The following is a 22,669-nucleotide window of genomic DNA, read 5'->3' on the forward strand; positions in this document are numbered from 1 at the left end:
TTCATTACTTTACTCTTTTTAATTTCAAGTTAAAGTATTATTTTATATCAAGTGTTTATCACGGTTTAATATCAAGGTAAATATTACGTTACGTATTCTAGGACCATTCTAAAACCATAACAACAACAACTGTATATAATATCGATTGTTTTATAAAATAACAACCAATTCTTTGGTTATAAAATGACGGCTAAATTGTACAAAACAAAAACTTCGTCTTAACTACGAACCCTAGAAAATAATGTATAATACCACTTGACGTAGATTTCTGTTAATCTGCTTCGGTACGAGGGAACATATTATGATGAGTTTCTGAGGCATTCTCGGATTACGCGTCAAAGGTATCGGGTCTCGGAATGAAAATGTTAATTCAGAAAGTTAAGGAAAAGCTATCACCGATTTTTCCTTATGGCGTCCTTGAATCGTGGGACGATCTAGATCCAAAGCTATACCATGCAGTGCATATTTTCTGGCTCAAGTTTTACGGACTCTGGTATAACAATTACCCAAAGAAAAGCATCAAATTTTGGCTGAATATGATGTACACGTTATTGGTGCTATGGCTAGTATGTTTTTTTCCTGGTATCGGAGAAGTCGTTTATTTACTGAAGCGCCGGGATAATATCGGAGACGTCGCTGAAGGGTACACATACAATGATGTTTACAAACTTGTTTTCTCTAATACCACAAGTATTTATTTAACGAAATTCTCTAAAGATATGTTTAAAAAAAAAATTAATCTTTTGCAGATTGTACTTGTTTTTAAGTGAAATGTACACGTATTTTAAAGTATTAGTATTTTGGTTAAATAAGGATAAAGTGATTAGCCTGCAGAAGTTCTTACATTGCAAAGAATTTAAGCCAAAAGAACCAGAACATAAAGAAATCATACGTAAAAGCATACGAAAAGCGCGTTTCGTTATGACTTCCTACGCTACTATGTGTGTCGGAGCCGTTTCGGGTAAACTTCATTTATTATTTACACACACATCTAAAAATTTACATATATTACTAGACTGATTACGCAGCTAAAAAAAATGTGTTTCACATTTTATGAAAAATTTTCGATTCGTTCATATTACATGTGTCTTTTTTTAGTCGGAATAATCCTGCCACTTACAGAGAACTTTGATATTTTGCCGACAAACGTGGAATATCCTTTTTTTGATGTATACAAAAATCCTACGTATGCCTATTTATATCTACATCACGTGAGTTCTAATTTATAAATACATTCTTCGGTGTATAACAAAATATACCTAGTCAGGTCATAAATTCTGTCACATGTTTTTTGTAAAATAATTGAAACAAGTTTATTCATTATGTAACCATTCATATACCAAAATGAACTTAACAAAACATAGATTCTTATGACACTAAAGTTTATTCAAAATGACCTCCGTGATTTTGAATACAGGCCTTCAATCTGCGCGGCCAGTCGTCTATCGCAGCACGAACGAGGTCCATGTCAATATCGGCGGCTGCCTTAATCAAGGATGTCTTTAGTGACTCCAAATTGGGATGAGGCTTTGAGCACGCCTTTTCCTCCAAGTGTTGCCATATCTTGTAATCTAACGGATTCAAATCTGGACTGGAGGAGGGCCAGTTTTCGTGCCGGATGAAGTCGATTTTACGCGCCGCCAGCCAGTCTTGTGTGCTCTTCGCTCTATGAGCTGGCGCCGAATCTTGTTGGAATACCCAGTGCCTGTTATTGAACATGGTATGAGAAACAGGTTCCACAAGGTTCGTCAGGACTGTATTTTGACACACAACTGCATTCGTTTTTACACCTTTCTCACAAAAATGTACCTCTGTTAAGCCCCAATAAGAAACTCCCAACCATACCATGAGCGAGGATGGAAAATGACCTCGTTGGACACGCGGAATACGGTTGCTCGCTTCTTCACTACTATGTGCGTACATCTTATCATTTTGTTTGTTGTAGCTCTCTTCTACGATAAAAATTTTTTCATCCGAAAAAAGAATTTCCCGATATTTTTTTCCCGCGTACCGCTTCAACAAAGCGCGGGCGTACCGCTTCAACAAAGCGCGGCATCTCTTCAGTCTCAGGTCCATTAGACGAGCATTTAAACGATGTCCTGTTTTTCTTCGATATGCCCGAAGCCCTAAGTCTTCATTTAACACCCTTTTCACCGTGGTTCTGCTTAACCCCATCTGAAGGGCCAACAGTTTCTGCTTACGTTTGGGATTTCTTTGAATACGCGCCTTCACAGCTTTTATCACTGCTGGAGTCCTAACAGACCGAGGGCGACCACTTCTTGACCTGTCATCTACACTAGAGTCTTCATTGTATCGTTTGATGGTACGATAAACGAATCTTTTGGTTATATTCAAATTTTTCAGTATGTTAAAAATTTGAATTGGCGCGTAACCGCAACGATGCAACGCAATAACTGTAACACGGTCTTCTTTAAGCGTCCACTCCATATTTAAAAATGAGTAAAACTTCTAAAAGTATACATTTTTATGTTTGTAGGCTTGAGGGTAGACATTATCTTGTTGAACACCAAGTAAAACGATGTCACTATTTGATTCCTGATTTAATCAACAATATGTTATCTTAACAATTCACTTTAACACTTGTCCAACTTTAACCAGTACGTACAACAGTCACTGAATCACACAACGTAACGAAGATATAGTAAGTGCACCAGGCAAGCGCAGTCCAACGAATGTTCATTTCAAGGCACGTTCCGCCTTTTTATACTAGCCGGCGCAGCTGGCTTATGAGTCACTTCTGTTGCAGCTGTTGTTTACGAGTGGAACGACACGGCCGGCGCGCCTGGCTTGTGCGAGTCACTCCTATTGCACGTGCTATATAACATAAATATCGTTAACGCCGTCACGGCCATACTGACGTGCGCTCGTCCTCGTGCGCGCATTCTTATGGTATGTCTGTGAACAACAAACGTGTTCGTTCATCCTGACATTAACGGATGCAACTTAAAACGTGGTCTATGATATTAACAATCTAGTACGGTTCGGTTCGCATAATTCTTCAGAAAATCCTATACTGGCTATAAATAACCTTCAGACTGCTTACATACCTGGGCCAGCTCATTTAAAACTCTTCAGGTATGTAAGTATGCCCCTTTTAACTTAGACCGGAATTGTTATCCCTTCAGTTTTTCGAACTGGACCGGATAATGCTAGACCGAATCGCAATCCCTGTAGCTAATTGTTGTGGCTAATCTGGATGAAAATCCCTATAGCCAAGCCATTGGACCGGACAGACCCTTCAATGACTTCACACTTTTTTTTTCTCTTTTTTTTTTGCTAGTCCGGATTAACATCTCTCTAGCCACATACAATTCTCTTTTTTTTTTTTTTTTTAATCTGCGTGTACGGTAGCGTTTGTTAAAACATCTCTTAAACCAGAACATTTATACGGAATTTCTTCAGAAATAGTGCGAGACCGACCATCGTCTTCTACATTTCCAACACCTGCACCTGAGGTGCCTGAGCTTACAGACATTGTATCACTACCCGCAGACTATGTTTGCTGTATCGCTATTTGCGGACAAAAATGTCGCTTCTATTGTCAGTGATAAGATCAGTTTCATGAACAAGATTACTTAACCCATCTGTGTACGCCGTCACGTCATCGTCACTATAATTTTCAGAAATTTCTAGTAGGCCTGACGGGCCTCGAGGTACTTCGCGTAAGTTTTCATGGGGAACTTTGTACACTAGAACCATTTACATGTCTCAACTTATACCTATCGTTTTCCAAAACTGCAGATGATTGAAAGATTACTGGTGGCCCGGAGGCCTTTCCCGCTTCACCAGGACGGGTGGGCGAGCAAAGGCTCAGCCAAGAGGGGTGGGATTTGCTAACAACTACCCGAGCGCCTCCGCAGGAGACCTAACAACTCAAGAGCAATTGCTTCGCGGATGAATCTACTACCGGGTCGGAATCGCGACCCACTGAGAAGATCCGGCGAGAAACTCAGTGGGCTGATGCATGGGTTAGGTTGCACGTCGACCTCTTTGTCGAGTTCGACGAGTACGATTACTGGGGTTCCTCAGCCTGCTCCTAGTGTTAGAGCTGAAGGTATCTAATGCAAGAGTTATTGGATCTGATGGATCCGTAAGGACGTGTCTAGGGTGACTACGGTGACTTGTTCATGAAACCGCTTACCATTGAATAAATTACTATGGCTTTGTTTTATAAGACTACATTCTGACCCTGAATGGAACATAAAGGGGGAGCCAAAACCACTTATCTGTAACACACTGAAGCTCTGGAACACACGTTGACGTCTCTGGTTGGACCTGCCACAGCACCTGGAGCAGTGTCGTTTTTCTTCTTGTAGCGCATGGAACACCCAGAAGCTACATGGCTCGCATCACCGCACACGTAACAGCCGACTTGCAGGCGAGAGCCGGGCGCCCACGGATGAGGAGGTTGTTCAGGTTTTGAAGGCTGTATTTTTGTGAGGCAAGTAGTAGCTCGAGCCTTAAGCGAATGTGTGAGAGTCAAAATTAAATCGACACCATCCAATACTTCAACTACTTTAAACGGCCCTTTAAACTTCGTATCTAATTTCGTTTGATTATGGCTCTTCGTATTAATGTGTGGACGAGCTCACAGCCCACCTTGTGTTAAGTGGTTACTGGAACCCATAGACATCCACAGCGTAAACGCACCACACACCTTGAGATAGAAGTTCTAAGGTCTCAGTATAGTTACAACCGCTGCCCCACCCTTCAAACCGAAATACACCACTGCTTCACGGCAGAAATAGGCAGGGTGATGGTACCCGTGCGGTCGATGGCACTATACGGAGCACCCGTCTGGTGCCACGTCCTTACCCACGAGAACGTCGCCGCGCTGCGACGCCGGCAGCGCGCGATCGCAGTCAGAGTTATTCAATGATACCTCACAGTCTCCTACGAGGCGGCGCGCCCTAGCGCAAGTGCAGCCGGAGCGCGGGGGCTCCAATATCGGCAGTCCGTGCTGGAGGCGTGGTCTCGTCGTTTGGCGCACCCGTCGGCCGGCCTCCGTACCGTCGAGGCGATCTGCCCGGTTCTCGCGGACTGGGTGGGCCGCGACCGCGGAAGTCTCACCTCCGGCTACACGATGTTACTCCCACACTGAGGAAGCCAACCGCGAACACTTGTCAAGCACGCACAAGCACGCACTTCACCGGAAAAACCTGCATCCGCCAGCGGAACCCGAACACCGCCGCATCGCCAGACACGAACGCACCGGACGTCTTATCTTACAGGTCACGACGACTTCAGATGTGTCAATTTTTCTTCCCCACGGAAACTTGCTTGCTTTCTTACTTGCTTGCTTGCTGGAGCCCGAAGTCATCGAACGTGTAGTGTTATTGGTATTGAATCGAGTAGATTCTAAAATTTCAGCGACAATTCACAGTCTCATGTCCTGGTTTACTGTACTAGTGCCATGTAACTCTAGCAGTAGTCATTGGCTTAAAAACGATTCGTGTCGGAACTACCCACTCGTCATGACAGATCCATTATTGCGATCGAAGTTTCACTTGAGATTTGCACTTGCCTTAATTTCTTGCAATAGCTTGTTACGTGTTGTATTTCCGTTAGTAAATGCCATGTGATGAAGTCGACAGTCAAACTGGGCAACATGAGCCAGAACGTAAGATGTGACGATTTCTTCGTGGCTCAGATCTTCCATCGAGGTAACAGAGACGTTATTACAAGACTTACGTATGCTGCATTCACGCTCTTGTGGCGTACCACTACTAGTATTCTGATCTGCATCATGTTTTTTTTGCTGTACTTCGAACATGTTCAAACACGTCACGCCAGTGAGAATAGAGTCCTGATCTCACTTCTGATGTAGGCTTGAGGGTAGACATTATCTTGTTGAACACCAAGTAAAACGATGTCACTATTTGATTCCTGATTTAATCAACAATATGTTATCTTAACAATTCACTTTAACACTTGTCCAACTTTAACCAGTACGTACAACAGTCACTGAATCACACAACGTAACGAAGATATAGTAAGTGCACCAGGCAAGCGCAGTCCAACGAATGTTCATTTCAAGGCACGTTCCGCCTTTTTATACTAGCCGGCGCAGCTGGCTTATGAGTCACTTCTGTTGCAGCTGTTGTTTACGAGTGGAACGACACGGCCGGCGCGCCTGGCTTGTGCGAGTCACTCCTATTGCACGTGCTATATAACATAAATATCGTTAACGCCGTCATGTTCATGAACAATTCGAAATTCGAATTCAATAAACTTTTTTGTGGCCAGCATTCTAAAAGAAAAGTTTTTACTGTGTGACAATACTTATGACCTGACTAGTTATGGATTGCCATGTAACCGTTATTCATGTATGTATATCATATTTAAAGGTGAGCAAGGGAATTCACATTGATTAAGGCATATGTGTACATGAGCTTTGATATCCGCTTAGCATCGAGTCCGTGACCTACTGGATTGAGTCTTATGATTCATGCACTTTGAAAACGCGGCACGACATGAGAACCCTCTTGTCGTGGCCGCTGGAAATTACATACCCGATCCTGTACACCAAATGGTAAACAGTCGACGTCGCCCTAAACACGTTATTACGAATCCTCGCGATCCATTATCGGTGCTCTTAGGTACCACAAGCACCGGTCACCGTCCTCGTTGAACCCGTCGCTAGCGACGAAAGGCTCGACAAATGAATTAACCCACAGACACAGCCCACTGAGTTTCTCGCCAAATCTTCTCAGTCGGTCGCGTTTCCGACCCGGTGATAGATTCTGCGAAGCACTGCTCTTGCTAGGGCCAGTGTTAGCAACACTCAGGTTTGAGCCCCGTGAGCTCACGTACACGTTAGGGCGAAACTGAAATAGCCTCTCAAGGTTGTCAGCATAGGTAGGGAAAAAAAAAAGATTAATGTGGAATGAAACTACTAATATCAAGTTAGCAGTTTTTTTTTTAAATACGCACTTAACTGACTTAAACTACTACTTATTCTTCTACTCTTCTTCTACTGCAATGCAGTAATGTATTACAACTTCAAAAGTTAGTAGGATAAACTTTGTTGTCATAAAATCCAGACCTCTTGTCAATTTGGGTGGCAATATTCACATTATAGTGTACACGGTCCACTCATATGACCGGGCAGGTGGACCACTAAATTATCTTCTCGTCTACAGTAAGACAGACTGTCTGAGGCTGGCATCAGTTTCTACTTCTAAACAAATGTATTTTGGTATAATATTATCACGTACAAAAATAATCATCGCTAAATAAAAACTTTTATTCGTTAAGCCGGTTAATATTCTATCTACGGAATCGACGTGGGTGTTTATAGATAAAAGAATTTAAAAAAGTACTTGTTTACTATTTTTAGGAATCACGTTGACCAATATTGTAAACCTTGAACCGTTAATAAGATTGAACATTCCGCAGTCTAACTTACTTATAAAATTAGTTTTTGCATACAGTGGAAAGCTCTAGGCATCCGCTGATTACCTAATAATCGACCGAGACTAAGCAAACCCAATACATAGAAGATTAATTGGACTCCATTCTAATGAGAATAATGGTCCAGTAATTAACTGTCGGTTGCGTTCGCAGATTTATTACAAGCCTGCGACGTGTATAATCGACGGGGTTATGGACACCATACTGGCGGCCTTTGTCGCCTCTGCAAGTAAGATTTATTGATTAATTTAACACAAATTCATTGATTATTATAATATAAAAATAAAATAAAATAAAATAAAAAGCCTTTTATTTCCTGCTAAAATACAAAGTAAATAGGTATACATATAATAATTTTAATTTTCTTCACTTATGTTTGGCAGGAACCCATTAAACATGGTGAAGGCCTCCTCCAAGTCCTTCCATTTGGTTCTATTTTGAGCTACCTGTATCCATCGAGGGCCAGCGATAGCTTTTATATCATCCTCCCATTTTGATATCGGGCGACCCTTTTTTCTTTTCCCTTGTGGCCCTTCCCATGCAGTTATTCTTGCAGTCCATCTCTGGTCCTTAAGTCTGGCTACATGACCAGCCCACTTCCACTTTAAGTTTCTGGCATATTCAAGAGCATCTATAGATTTTGTTTTTTCTCTGATTTTTGTGTGTCTGATTTTTTGAATCTTTCTTATATTCAGCAGACTTCGCTCCATTCCTCGTTGGCAGCTTACTATTAGATTATTGGCCTTTGATGTAAACTTCCAAGTTTGGCAGCCATAAGTCAAGCATGGTAGAATGCAGGAATTTAGAACCTTGGTTTTTAAGTATATTGGCAACGTACTTTTAAATACTTCACGTAAATTCCAGTACTTGTTCCAGGTGTGTTGGATTCTTCTTCCAATCTCCATCTCATTGTTTTTTCTTTCAAAGCTGATCTGTTTTCCTAAGTAAATATAGTGGTCTGTGTATTTCAATAGTTCGTTTCCGACTGTTATTTTCTTTCTAGCACTATTTGTCATTACCATAGTTTTTGTTGCATTCATTTCTAAGCCTACTTTAATGCTGGCTCTGTGGAGAGACTCAACCATGTATTGAAGTTCTGAACTTGATTCTGCCAGCACTACTAAGTCGTCTGCAAAGCGGAGATGAGTCAAATATTTACCTTCAATATTTAAGCCGAGGTTTTTCCAATCTAGCTGTCTAAATATTGATTCAAGTATGGCAATGAAAATTTTTGGAGACATGGGGTCTCCCTGTCTTACACCTCTTTTGATAGAAAATCTTGGGCCTATAGATTCTAGTTTTATTCTACTTGTATTAGTTTTATAAATGTTTTTAATTATCTGTATATATTTATCATTCACCCCTTGGTTTTTTAACGACTTCCATACACTATCATGTGACACAGTGTCAAAAGCCTTTTGGTAGTCTATGTATGCAATGTATAGTGTTCTCTGTTTTTCTTGGTATTTTTCTATCAAGAGTTCTAAGGTGTGAATGTGGTCCACTGTAGAAAAACCTTTTCTGAATCCTGCTTGTTCAATTGGTTGATTTTTCTCTAGCGAATCACTGATTCTGTTGTTTATAATTGACGAAAAGAGTTTATAGAAACAAGACAGTAAACTAATAGGCCTGTAATTTGTTATGTCCTTTGGATCTCCTTTTTTATAGATTAAAATTATATTTGATTCTGTCCATTGGATGGGGATCTCAGCATTTTCTAATATCTGGTTAAACAATTTTGCCACAGGTGGCGCTAATATTCTGTCAGCTGCCTTTAAAGCTTCGTTTGAAATGCCATCTGGGCCTGGGCTTTTGTCGGTTTTCAGGTTTTTTATTGCTGCAATAAGTTCAGATTCCGTGATTGGTTGCACCTTTTCGTTGTTTGATATATTACTGCTTGGTGTTATGTCTACATATGTGGATGTTTTTTTACTGTATAATGATTTATAAAATTCAGTGGCCATATTAATGATATCATTGCGGTTTGTTATTATAGATTGTTTTCCTGATGATTTAAGTCCTTCGATCCAAGTTTTATTTTGTGCTAGCTCTTTATAAGCCTTTTTTGTGCTGCCTGAAACTTGTAAGTGCTTAGTTATGGTATCCTGTCTGTATTTTGCATAATCTTGCCTGATATACTTGCTAATGAGTTTGTATAAAGCTGATATTTCGTTTCTTATACTTCTGGTTTTGTTTTTAGTCTTCTGTAATTCTTTTCTTCTAGTCATGAGTTTTTCTGTGCGTAGCGATATTTTTTTGTGTCTGTACGAATTGTGTTCCTTGTGCGTTTCTTCTAGGCTTCTCGAGATGGCATTAGTTATTTTGTTGTATTGAGTCTGTATATTATCAGTATCTTTCAAGTTCTGGTCATCGGCACGTAGCAGGTGGAGTTGGAGATTTAATCTGAATCTGAGTATTTCGCTTTCGTATTTTAGACTCGCACACTGGTTGGTCTTGTATCTAGTCCTGGATATTTTTATTTTTTCAAGAGATATGGTTGCTCTCACTGGCCTGTGGTCTGATGGGTAGTTGATATTTAGAACTTCCACATTATGAAACTTCTGCGGTATGTTAGATAGAATGTAATCGATCTCATTTTTATATGCGCCACCTGGTGAGCGCCATGTCCATCTGCGGTTTGGTTTCTTATGATAGTATGTGTTCATTATTGCTGTCTTAGTTTCTAGAGCGAAATCTATCAATTTTTGGCCTCTGTCATTTCTTATACCAAGACCAAATGGTTTTGCAATCAAGAATTCTTCGTGTCTTGGTTTACCTATCTTAGCATTGAAGTCGCCCATTATGATATAGTCTTTATGCGCTAACTCCCTAGCCCTTCTGACTGTCTCATAAAAATAAGAAATATCTTCTTCATTTGCTGCTTCTGTGGGTGCGTAGACTTGAATGATTGATAGTTTTTGCCCATGGAATTGTAAGTTTAATATAGCGACTCGTTCTGATAAGCCCGTGAAGTTCTCTATGTTTACTTTAAGTTTTTTTCTCACCAAAAAGCCCACGCCGAACTGTCCAGGTGTCTGGCCCATGTAGTAAAGAATAAAATCCTCATATTCCTCTATTTTTTCCCCAAGACGTCTCACTTCTGCCATTCCAATAATGTCTGATTTTATTGATTTTAGTGATTCTGTTAATTCTATTAGTTTTTCATAAGAAGATAGTGTTTTCACGTTGAAAGTTATTATATAAAGTTTTTGTTCATTATCTTTATTTGTTTTACTTATAAGCTGTCTGTTAATGTTTACACTTGGAGGGTTGTAGTCGTAATCTTCCTCGGTGACCAGCCGTTTTGGAAGATGTTTAGTTTGATTGTTCTTAAGTACTAAATTTGAATTTGAATTGGAGGAGGGTGGCAATTGCTATGTTGATTTTCCTGGATTATGATTACTAGCCGTTATGGTGTTTTTATTCACCAAGAAGTTCAGCATGCCTGGTTTAACAACTCCCTCGGAGATGCTGTTGGATCTTATCACGGGGGTACCAGGTTTTTGAATCTTGTTCTTCTTGTTTATTTGTGAGGTCTCGTTTACTTTTGAAGTTGTGCCGCTGTTTGGTGAGGTGGGTAATTTTCTTTTCGTATTGGTTTTGGGCAGGATGATCAATTTATCATACTTCAATAACGCTGTATTTCCCTTCTCTCTTTCTATACGTAGCTGCTCTTGTAAGCCCTTCCTCTTTTCTAGCACGTACTTCGGGTAATCTTCTTTCATGTAGAAATAGGTATCTTTTAGTGTATTTCTTCGTTTCCAGCTTTTAATTTTAGTACCTAGTGTTGTGAAGGTCACTACTATAGGGCGTGGTCGTTCCTCTTTCTTTCCCAGTCTCCTGACTTCTTGTATGTCGCAGTGCTTTAGCTGAATATTAAGATATTGGCTTATCCAATTTAATAATAGTATTTTCTAGATTTTCATACGATTTTTCTGACTCTTCGATGCCAAAAAATACTATATTTCTTTTTCTTGCCTCTTTTTCTAGAAAATAGATTCTCTTTTCTTGGTTTTCCGTTATTTTTTTCAAGTTTTCATACTTTTTTTCCCATACTAGGAATTTTTCTTCGAGCATTTTGTTTACATTTTTTGATACTTTATCCGTAACATTAATTCCAGTTGCTCGGATTTCTTGTCTCTGCTCGTCCAGGTCTTTCTTTATTTCTTTGAGCGCAATCAAAATTTCTTCCATGATTCGTTGGTAGTCGTGCTTTAGTTATTTTATTATTGGCCCTCTAGCGATCCGTGTTTGTACTATTTGTAATTGTAAATGATATTGCCTGCGAGTCGATCTTTTCGTAACGTTCTGGCAAAGCGCGGTAGGTGGTGTATTAGTGCAACTTTATTATTGTAGATGGTGCTATTATAAAAGTATCTTGCTTTGAGTTAATAAACTTGGTAGGTAGGTAAGCAATTTGCAATTTTTGGGTTTAATATATGTAATCAAAATGTTATTAATTCCACTATTACTGATTATACTCATCTTTTTCCGCACATATATAGTCCAGCTTTAAGTTATACATTATTCACAGGATTCCGAAAATGATCAAAGTTTGTAAAAGTTGTTTGCACTATGTTTGTTTCACAATTTAGTTTACTGAAACGTTGATTTCACAGTCTTTTTATTTCACAAATTCGCTAGATATTTTTGACACATTGTCCACTAGTTTAGGTTTATTATTAGTCACTTTTATAAGCTTCTTTAATATTATTTAGCGGAGCCGATGTTTACCGTGGCACTAGCCGACTTATTATAATATATGATATTAATTTGGATTTAAGACGGTGTCTGGTGGCTTTTCTGTGTGTAAAGGTTCCTCAAATGGATTACAAGCATAATAATATTAAATTAATAGGAAACTAAACGTATTTGCGTCAGTATTATTCGACGGCATTTTATGTAACACAGTTAATAAACTCGGAGTCGCGTAGCACAAGAAATTGCGCATGAAATAAAATTACCGGTAGATGCTACATAGATAATTTTTTTTCTTGCTTAGATGGGTGGACGAGCCCATAGCTCACCTGCTGTTAAGTGGTTACTGGAGCCCATAGACATTTACAACGCAAATGCGCCACCCACATTGAGATATAAGTTCTAAGGTCTCAGTATAGTTACAACGGCTGCGCCACCCTTGAAGCCAAAACGCATTACTGCTTCACGGCAGAAATAGGAGGCATGGTGGATGGAGGGATGGTGGACCCGTGCTTACTCGCATGCACCAGTAAAAATGTTGTTATCTTTGCACTTTAATTAACTAAAACGACAATACTACAAATGCTTAGCTTAGTAAATATTTTTATGGGTTGTAAGGGCGTATTATATGCGCCCACACGGATGGGTAACGCCATCCTAGACTACTTTGGGTACTATTACCTTCCCTTACAAGGGCCCAAAGCTGTTCGTTTATTGTAAACAAAAATCTACTAGATAAAATCAGAGTCCATTAAATGGAAAATAACATGAATATTGAAGTATATTATACATACATGATTTCATGGAATAAATTAAAATATTTGTCGTATCTTAGCTAATAAACCTATGATACAAATAGTATCACTAAATGACTTACGATAAATGAAGCTGAAAGTAAGAACTTATCGGAAAATAAACAATGCCAAGTAACTACAACAACGAACAAGTATTTTCTAGAAGAGATATATTAAATTTTAAGTACATTAAGGTAATATATAAATACATCTACAAGTTTAATAATATTATGCCGTGTTACAAATTTATATTTCCTCGTTTCAGTCGGCCAAATAGAAATATTGGCGTTTAATCTTCGTAATTTCGATGTTCTTGCGGAAAGACGACGCAAAAGGGCCATTAGTGATAATAAATATATCGGCAAATATACCAATTTATATTTTACAAAGCGTATTCTCAAAGAATGCATATTATTACATAACAGTATTATAAGGTAAATAAAAATTCAGTTGCGATCCATTCTTTGAATAAAATTAATGCATTCTTGTTTTTTGTGTTCCTTCGTGTTGTATGCATTCATGGATCTTTTACCTGATTATGTTGAAATTTTGTGCTGTTGTTTTTCGCACCTTCGAGATGGTTTCTAGAATAGTATCCCTAAGGAATGAATGACTTCGGAGCGGTTATGCGTGACGTCACTAAATTTTTATTTCATAAAATATTTCGGCACAATAACAACGAAGAGTATAGCCCTATTTCACTAGTGTGATGTAAGAATGCTGTTGTAATAATGGTAAATTATTTTCACTTATATTCAAAAGCTTTGAATTTGAACTGAAATTTTCATTTAAAACTTGAATCCCTGAGTCTGCTGCTGAGGTCGTCGTCGGTCAAAGGCTCAATTTTATTATACTTTTGTATTTGAGCAATAAAGCATTAAATATTAAGCATTAAAGTATTTAATGTGATTTTTTTTTATGTTCCATTTTTCCAGTTTTTTGCGCTTACATCTTTGGTCTTCAATTATATTTTTTGTGTGCTTATTCATTTTCATCAGTAAAATAAATTCTTTAATATATACTTCTGTCATTAATTTTAAGTATAAATAAAATAAAAACAGTTACTATTTTTTTGAAGACCCGTAAAAAGTAATGTAATTATAATTTTGTGTTCGAGATTCAAGAAATTTGGTGCATCTAGCAAACAGCTTTACAAAAGTTTCTATTTCCTAGATACGTATCAGTGATAGAGAGCGCCTTTAGTCTGGCTTCCGCATTGCAGTTCATGCTGAGCGTCATGGTCCTCTGTTTGATTGGAATTCAGTTTTTGTCGGTAACTAATGCCATTTTCCTTATTGGTTACGTGTTATGTTTAACAAGTACAATTGGTATTGTTTTGAAAATAAATTAAATGAAATGATTCTTCAGATTGTGTATGATTACGGATGAGAAACAGATGTGTGTTTTTTTTTCATGCAGATTGAGAATCCAACAAGTCATCCGATGCAGATGGTTTGGATGGCAATTTACTTGACTTGCATGTTGATTGAAGTTTTTATTCTATGCTGGTTCGGAAACGAATTAATTTGGAAGGTAGGAGCCTTTTGGTTTTTTTTAATAGTGCTAAACTAGCTCATGATCGGAATGTCGGCCGCCACCTCCAAAAACCACCTCAAAAAACAAAACCTCCAATAATGATGATTTAACAGGACGGACCTCGGTCATTAAATTAGAGACGAGATAAAAAAGAAATTGAAACAGATTTCAAAACATAAAGACAACCAGATTTTTCCAGTTAAAGATAATTAGTGTTTAATGATTTTTCATACTTACAGAGCAACGATCTACGTCAAGCCGCTTTTGACGGTCCTTGGCGTAATTTGAATCGAAAAACATGTATGTTTATAATTATTTTCATGGAGAGATGCAAACGTCCCATGCGGCTTTCCGCCGGAAAGATTTTCACATTGTCGCTAGACACATATACTGTTGTAAGTTACTTTTAATTTAAATCACATTTAAGTTGGGCTTAAGGTGGAAAAAGTATATGAAATATAAACAATTTTTGGTACTTACATATTTTTAAATAAAAACATGAAATAATCTATTTTGGAAAATATACCATAGGATGCGAATGCCTTGTGTACTGACAGCATCGGGTACCTCTTTCAACTTTGTTTGTAAATAATTTACATAAAGAATTTTTACGCAATGAAGTTGTCACAGTAAGCTTGAAACCGGAGACTGGTTCAGAATGAAGCATTTGGTAGCTATTCGTAATTTTAATTTGAAAAAGAAGAAGGCAGATTTTTTATTGATAACGTTTCAAATATTGCAGCAGAAAATATACTAATTTGAGGTTTTAGTAAATTTTCTTTTAATTCTAAATTTAATTGTAAATACTTCCTTTCATCCTTTTTTTTATGTATCATACCTTTTGACTGTACGTCAGTATAGTTTTTGAATGAGCTCATAGTCCACTTCGTGCTAAGTGGTTACTAAAGAATCATAATCTAACCTTAAAGTACCTACTTGTAAACGTATTATCTTCAAAATATTGGAACTTCCTTCGATATTTGAACTCCAGCATAGTCGCATCGTTTGACACGAGTACACCGGGCATCTTATTCACGGCCCTTATACATATGATGCCTTTAAAAACCTACAAATTTTCATAATGAAAATAAGAGTCGGCGAAAATTTGTACAAACATATTTTTTATAAACTCAAAACATTTTAAGGCATACCCACCCAAAGCGAAGCAATAACGTTTTATTTCAGCTTATCAACTGGGCGTACAAAGCTTTCGCTGTTATGAGAAACATGAAGAAATGAACACGCAAACAAATTCTAAAATAATTTTGGAGCACCGAATTACGGCATAGCGATGTTCTCTTGCACAATGCACAAACGAATCCAGTCCAATTAAATTTCAGAACACATTAAAATAAAATTGGTCCATAAAGAGAAATTTTGTTTAATTTTCAAACGCAATAAATAGTTTTAAGTGCAAATTTTCTACATGGTTTGATAAATTGAAATAATGAAAATGTTTCGAATTATTTCATGTGACTGCGTGATGTTTCTATTTAAAAAAATAAAAAATAGGTTTGGAATAAATACTTTTTAGAATACAAAACAAGAATCCAACATACCTAAATATGGTTTTGATGGAATTCTATTGTAAAACAAAGACGTGGTAATGCCGTTAATTCCGAACACCACACTTTTGGAAAAAAACGCGGGTGCAATTGCTCGGTTAACATACTTACTGGTACTACTTTTTTTAGTAACTTTTTACTGGTGGTAGGACCACTTGTGAGTCCGCGCGGGTAGGTACCACCGCCCTGCCTATTTTCTGCCGTGAAGCAGTAATGCGTTTCGGTTTGAAGGGTAGGGCGGCCGTTGTAACTATACTGAGATTTTAGAACTTATATCTCAAGGTGGGTGGCGCATTTACTTTGTAGATGTCTATGGGCTCCAGTAAACACTTAACACTAGGTGGGCTGTGAGCTCGTCCACCCATCGAAGCAATAAAAAAATAAAATTAAAAAAAAACTTTATTATCATTCATGACATATGTGATAGCGTTGCTGGTCGCTATATTATTGTGGCCTACGATAACGCCAACCCACATCTTCTCTAAATTGTCATAAACGCCGCGTAAGGGAAGCTATATCCGGAGAATGCGTTCACGGAAAATTAATCAGAATAGTGCAATCGCTCGCCCCTGTTTACTGGTAGTAGAACAAATTATGATCTCGTCCGCTCGAAGCAATTAATAAAAAATTATATAGACAGTTTGAATATATGAGGTAATTTTACAATGAAATCAGTTTTTTTGGAACGAACTTCCTTATGGGACGATGCGGAGGGGTACCCCAACCGGGAAAAAACGTCCGTAACGTAAGATTTTTATTAATAATGCACACAGTGTACGACTTAACTTTGTAATAACGTACAAAAAATAACATATTTTTTTTCATTAATTGACAACGATCTCAGAGCGTTTGTTTGCGCAATACACTAACTCGTATGCAAACAACCGTGAATGAAGTGTACCACAATAAGTTTGCACGTTACCGAATGACCGTCGGCTGTTGCGAAACCTCCAGTTTTATTTTGTTTATACCTCGAATAGAACTTTAAATTAGTATTTTTATAACGGTGTCCCACGACACCACACATCTTTTTTTTATAAGAAACAAAAAAATGATTTAACCGACATTCTGTTATAAACAAAAACACTGACGAGATTACATGTCGTATTGTCCCGATGAACATAATAGTCAATGCGGCGAGCGCTAATCCTCTGCCACCATGCGCCTCAACTTTTCCAATTCCATGCCGGTATTTCTCATAGTTGCCACGGCGACACACTAATCCAGGATTATAAAGTTTCATTGCGATAACTTATGTAAAGGAGTTTCATTAACATAACGCATTTTTATTAGAAGCAATAAAAAAATATTGCTATAAATAGCTATTTTTGTAATAACACAACATTGGAATTTAGATATGAGCACTTCAAAAATAATAATGCTTTTTGGGTTTAATTGAAAATAGTATTATAGTATATTCGTGCAAATTAAGCAGCCAATTTACCTTGAGTATTTATTAACATATGACTGTTATTGAATGAAATATTCGGAAAGAAACGATTCAATGTTACGTTAACATTCATTGATAAATGAAAATTTCATCACGGATCATCCGTGGCCTATTTATTATAAGGTTCCCCGGGAGACTCATAGTCAAACCATTACGCCGTGATACCGGGGCAGCTACTAAGTAACAAATGTAACAATTCGTTTAGCTTAAATAGGCTAAGTTGTATTTCAGGTTTTCTTTTTATTTTCGCTTTAGCTTATTTCTTTTTTACTGACGATATGCATAATTGGCACACAAGAAGATGCATTGCGACTATCAGCTAAGCTTCAACCAACAAAATTCGGATAAATTGGGATCCAAAAAAGCTAAGTAATTCTAGGGTAATCTGGTATTACTCCTTTCATATAAAATATAAAATATATTTTTTCAATTATTTCCTTCTCTTTTACAATCAATTGATAAACGATTTTTTTTGTTTAAAGTATTTGTATTATTTTTGTCTGAAGCACTATATAATAATAACGTATTATCCCATATGACAGGATAATCATTAGCATGAAACAGCATATTATCAACGGAACTACATCTATCTACGGGTTTGTCAATAATTAACACGACCGCAACACGACTCTATTTATTCGGTCAAATAATCACGTACAGTAATTAGACACAATTTTGGCGCCAAACATTGCACTAATTATGTTGCTGCACGTAGGAATATTAGTCAGAACTCATTCATTAACCTTGTATGATGTAATAAAAGTCATGCTACATTTATTTTACAACTATAATCTGCTTCATTCTTTTCTTCAGTTTATTACCATTTAAAACAAATTTGAGTTATATATCGACATCAATGTCCTCGAGAATCGTACCTACTAACATTTCGAAATACAATTTATAAAAACACGATTTAAAAAATTACACCTATTCTATAGTATAGCCCCTTGAAGTTGATAGCAGGAGGTAGACATAAAAAAAGAAGAACTGTACAATTGACTATACATCCCACATTTTATAATATTTACGGATATAGAATATGGATGTAGGACATGCATCTTATAACTTATATTCTTTTGATCGCTACTTTACCCACCCGGACTACACTTTATATCGTGTAGGCGGAAACCCGTGCTCAGAAGTAGAATGAAAGGTAGCCAATATTCTCTCCCACGGCTCAAACTCATACCTTAACGAATTTCGACAAAATCGCTTCAGTGGTCAGATGAAAACGTTACAGGCAAACATAAGTACGTTAATAATATCGTATAATTTAAGTATTCGAATAATAGTAAATTCCATAAACCTTTAAATTACGGTTGGTTTCTGCAGCCTCCAATTTTCAACAATTCTGCTCCCGATTTTGTGATACGTGAAAATCCGATCAGTAGTTCCGGAGATGTACGCATACAAAAAAACATATTAAAATATTGAATTCTAAAAATCACTGCTTTATTTTCTATTAATTCATTTCCATTTATTTTACTTTTTTTCAATGTTTCATTATTTTTTTAAAGAAGTCACTCCGAATTCTATTGTTCTATATAAATTACGTATTATAATTATTATTAACAAGCAACTATAATAGTTAGATATATGCTGTCGCTACACTTTTTGTAAATAATAATGTGTTCTACAAAGTCGTAGTACATTATTTTATTCTATCATCAATAGTTTTCTCAGGGCACGCGATGTAAAAAATATTTTAGGTAATTTTTTTACACCTTGGATTATACTATTGCAGTTTTAGAAAGGATCCCTAATTTAAAAAAAAAAAAAGATTCTAGCCTATGTCACTCCGTAATAGTGTAGCTTCCAAACAGTGAAAGAATTTTTCAAATCGGTTCAGTAGTTTCGGAACTTATTCAATACAAACAAACAAACAAATCTTTCCTCTTTATAATATTAAGTATAGATGTGGAATAATATAAAACTATAACTACTTATTTTACGAGCAACGTACGTAAATGGGCATTAAAAAGCTTCAATATATGTAGTCCGAGACATCAATTAGGTACTTTTAGACTTTACTTCTACTCTTTGCGGAGCTGAAAACTACAATGATATCCGTAAAAGATTCTCTTGGGCTTGAAAGTTCGCCGTTCCTCTCCAAGTTATCTCCCCCCGGCTACAGCCGTGAGACCAATATTATCTATCACATCAAATTTAACACTAGAACGGGTAAAGAAAACTCTTTTCTGAAACTACTTTTGTTCGCAATTTTATTGGTACCTAAAGGATAGTAAAATAAAGAATGACAAACCAAAAACATCTTTTACGAGATTCGTTGCAAAGATATGTTTGTGTCATTATCACGATGTATATTGAAATAAACTAGAGGTCCCGCAGTAGTCGAAATTCGACTACAATTAATTGGAATTGTAAGGTTGTACACTATTATGATTGTATTTTATACTTCTATAATCACAAATTTCGCCAAGGCTACACTATAAAAACTTATGAATAAAGACAAACAATATTTAAACTATTCTCAATTTGACAACAGACGTCAAGAACAAAAGTTTGACAATAAATATTATGCATGGGTGTGTGCGTCAAATACATGGTATGTAGTGTGTGTAGTGTTTTCTTTATTGAGTTAATGTATCTTTTATGCATTATTTAAAAAAAATATTAGCATTGTGCACTTCTTCTCTATATTCTCTATAAGTGTGGAAAATTTCATACTGCTCCGTCCGCGCAATTTTCGTAAAAAGGGATGCAAAGTTTTTGCTTCACGTATTAATATATAGATAAAATAAGTACTTAATAAAATGTTTTCTTGCCAAAAAAATGAAGGTTTCAACACCAATATATTTTTTTCTGAACTTATCATATGAAATATTTTCTGAACTAATCGAGAGACTTCTGACACGTTTTTATTAACTGGCCTCGTTTGTCTATTTAAAAAAGTCAATGTCCGACTAACTCAAAAATTTCCACACACTTGAAACACCACAAGCAATTTAATAATATTATTAACATGATTTTATATCCTGGCGAGAATTACCGGAATATTTATAATATTTTATTTCGAAAATATATTTGCAATATTTCTATATCACAATTTGGTTTTCCTATAATTAAATTTGCTTTATTAATAAAGCTCTTAACCCATTAACTTTGTATCTAATTTATAAACAAATCTAAAATTAAGCGCACAGCCGGCCATCCTTATACATTAACCATAATTAAGCGGAGTGCACGCTTGTGTTATAGAAGCCGCACTTTGCTCATACGCGACCCGAGTTGCGACCTCATCGTCGTGATTAGGAAACCGTGTCTACCACGATTTGCCGGTGACATTCTGTATTATCTATACATATAAATAAAATTAAAATAACCGCTTTTTACTACATGCATATGAATGTATATACGGTACATACACCAAAATAACATTTTTACAATTTTTGTCTGTCTGTCTGTTTTTTCCGGCTAATCTTTGGAACGGTTGGACCGATTTTGATGAGAGTTTCACTAATAAGTAGCTGATGATATAAGGAGTAACTTAGGCTAGCTACTTTTTTTAGACTAGCTTCGCCCCGCGGCGTCACCCGCAGCTATTGACGTACCGCGCGCAACATGGCGGGCTCCGCCTATCAATAACGAAATGTAATGTTTCCGAAGCGAAGCGAGGGTGGGTCGCTAGTCTAATATAAATTCATTAGCATTAACCAAGTTTGCTCGTGAACTTTTTCAAAAGCTTATTAACCACTTTAGACAAGCAGGACTTTCAGTATCCATAAAAATAAGAATATACGCTTCCTGAATAAAAGTTAATTCAATATTTACATATTTTTTTTATTAAATCTTTTAAAAATTCTAGTCACCAAATTTTAGTGGTAAGTAGCGACTTGGCTGTGCTCCTGGCATTGCTGATGTCCTTGAACGACGGTAACTACTCACTATCAGGTCCAGGTGGGCTGCATACTCGTCTGTCTAAGAAAACCATCTTTTTTTCTACAACTTCTCTTTGTGTATGCCGCCTAAGAAATTTATTAGAACCTTCCTATTCGTTTTTAAATTATCAGATAAATAATGACCGGTGAGTCTGTAATAAGTCGCAGATTCTTAGTCGTTATTAAAATATGAGGCAGTTTTGGGTGTTATATTACGTTTCCTAGAAGAATTATTTTGTTTAAACGTTCGAAACGACTTCTTTGGATTAGTTCCGTCACAAGTAAAAAATATGTTTCATTATAGATGTCGATAGCCCGGTACACAACTTGTAATTATAACTGTTGTAACTATACTTAAGACCTTAGAACTAATATCTCAAGGCGGGTGGCGGCATTTACGTTGTAGATGTCTATGGGCTCCAGTAACCTCTTAACACCAGGTGGGCTGTGAGCTCGTTCACCCGTCTATGCAATGAAAAAAAACACAAACATTCCACTATAAAGCAATGACATTTAAAGTCATTTGTAGCATCAACTCGATACCTTTACCGCTCGTTCCACTTTAATAGTATCAGAAGAATATTTAACAAAAATTTATGTGAAAATTATAAAACATAATAATAGGATTTATGTTTGATAGGTTCCAAAATGAGATTCAATAGATATTGTTGTTTTTTATTTAGTTCATAGACATAGATTTAAATCATAAATATAATGATAATAATATCAAATATTCCTCAGAAGACATTCACTAAGTTATGTTTCCAATATGACTGATAAATAGAAATGATGTTAATTATCCATAGATACACAGTCTAACAAACTAGAACTTGCTCCTCAAGTTTCTCGGAGAACTCGATCAAAGTCCTTGGGCCAGCTTTCCGACGGTCTAATAAACCCGCAAAAAGTTTACGTAAATAAAAGAGTCTCCAGCTCTGAACTGTTCTTGATTTACTCTGTCTATGAACGTACATATATTTCTTGAAACTCTAGTGAAATATATAGCACAATATAGTATGTTAGTTTGCACAATAATTTTGAAAGTTTACAATTGCTATAGTTATATATAATTTTCTATAGTCGTTTATGAACAACAACTACTGAATGAACAAACATACTTTGTTGTAGTTTGTTTTGATTCTAAGTGATACCATAAAAAAGTAGTAATACAGTACATACTATTGATGCTACTAGTTCATACCTAAATCTTATACCTTTAAACGAGCAATTCTTGTATACTAAAATATATATAATCTGAATCTCGGAAACGGCTCCAACGATTTTTATAAAATT

At 36.6% G+C, this 22,669-nt stretch overlaps 1 protein-coding gene and 1 long non-coding RNA gene across 3 annotated transcripts; one reads left to right on the top strand and one right to left on the bottom strand.

Moving 5' to 3' along the window:
- The first annotated feature begins 325 nt into the window (after positions 1-325).
- On the top strand, positions 326-15,830 carry Or-44 (olfactory receptor 44). 2 transcript variants are annotated; one of them, XM_012693283.4, is made up of 9 exons: positions 326-643; positions 750-961; positions 1,099-1,211; positions 7,588-7,663; positions 13,192-13,360; positions 14,100-14,199; positions 14,346-14,459; positions 14,702-14,857; positions 15,648-15,830. In XM_012693283.4, exons 1-9 carry the CDS (start codon positions 357-359, stop codon positions 15,699-15,701), a joined length of 1,281 nt encoding a protein of 426 aa, XP_012548737.1. In that variant the 5' UTR covers positions 326-356; the 3' UTR covers positions 15,702-15,830.
- Positions 12,896-15,922, bottom strand: LOC110385805 (uncharacterized). The gene is made up of 4 exons (XR_002431056.3): positions 15,618-15,922; positions 15,399-15,528; positions 14,700-14,839; positions 12,896-13,510 (listed from the first exon to the last, which is right to left on the bottom strand). It is a non-coding gene; the product is annotated as an uncharacterized LOC110385805 (long non-coding RNA).
- Between the last annotated feature and the right edge of the window lie 6,747 nt (positions 15,923-22,669).

This window comes from Bombyx mori, chromosome 21, assembly GCF_030269925.1.
Source record: "Bombyx mori chromosome 21, ASM3026992v2".
NCBI lineage: Eukaryota > Metazoa > Arthropoda > Insecta > Lepidoptera > Bombycidae > Bombyx > Bombyx mori.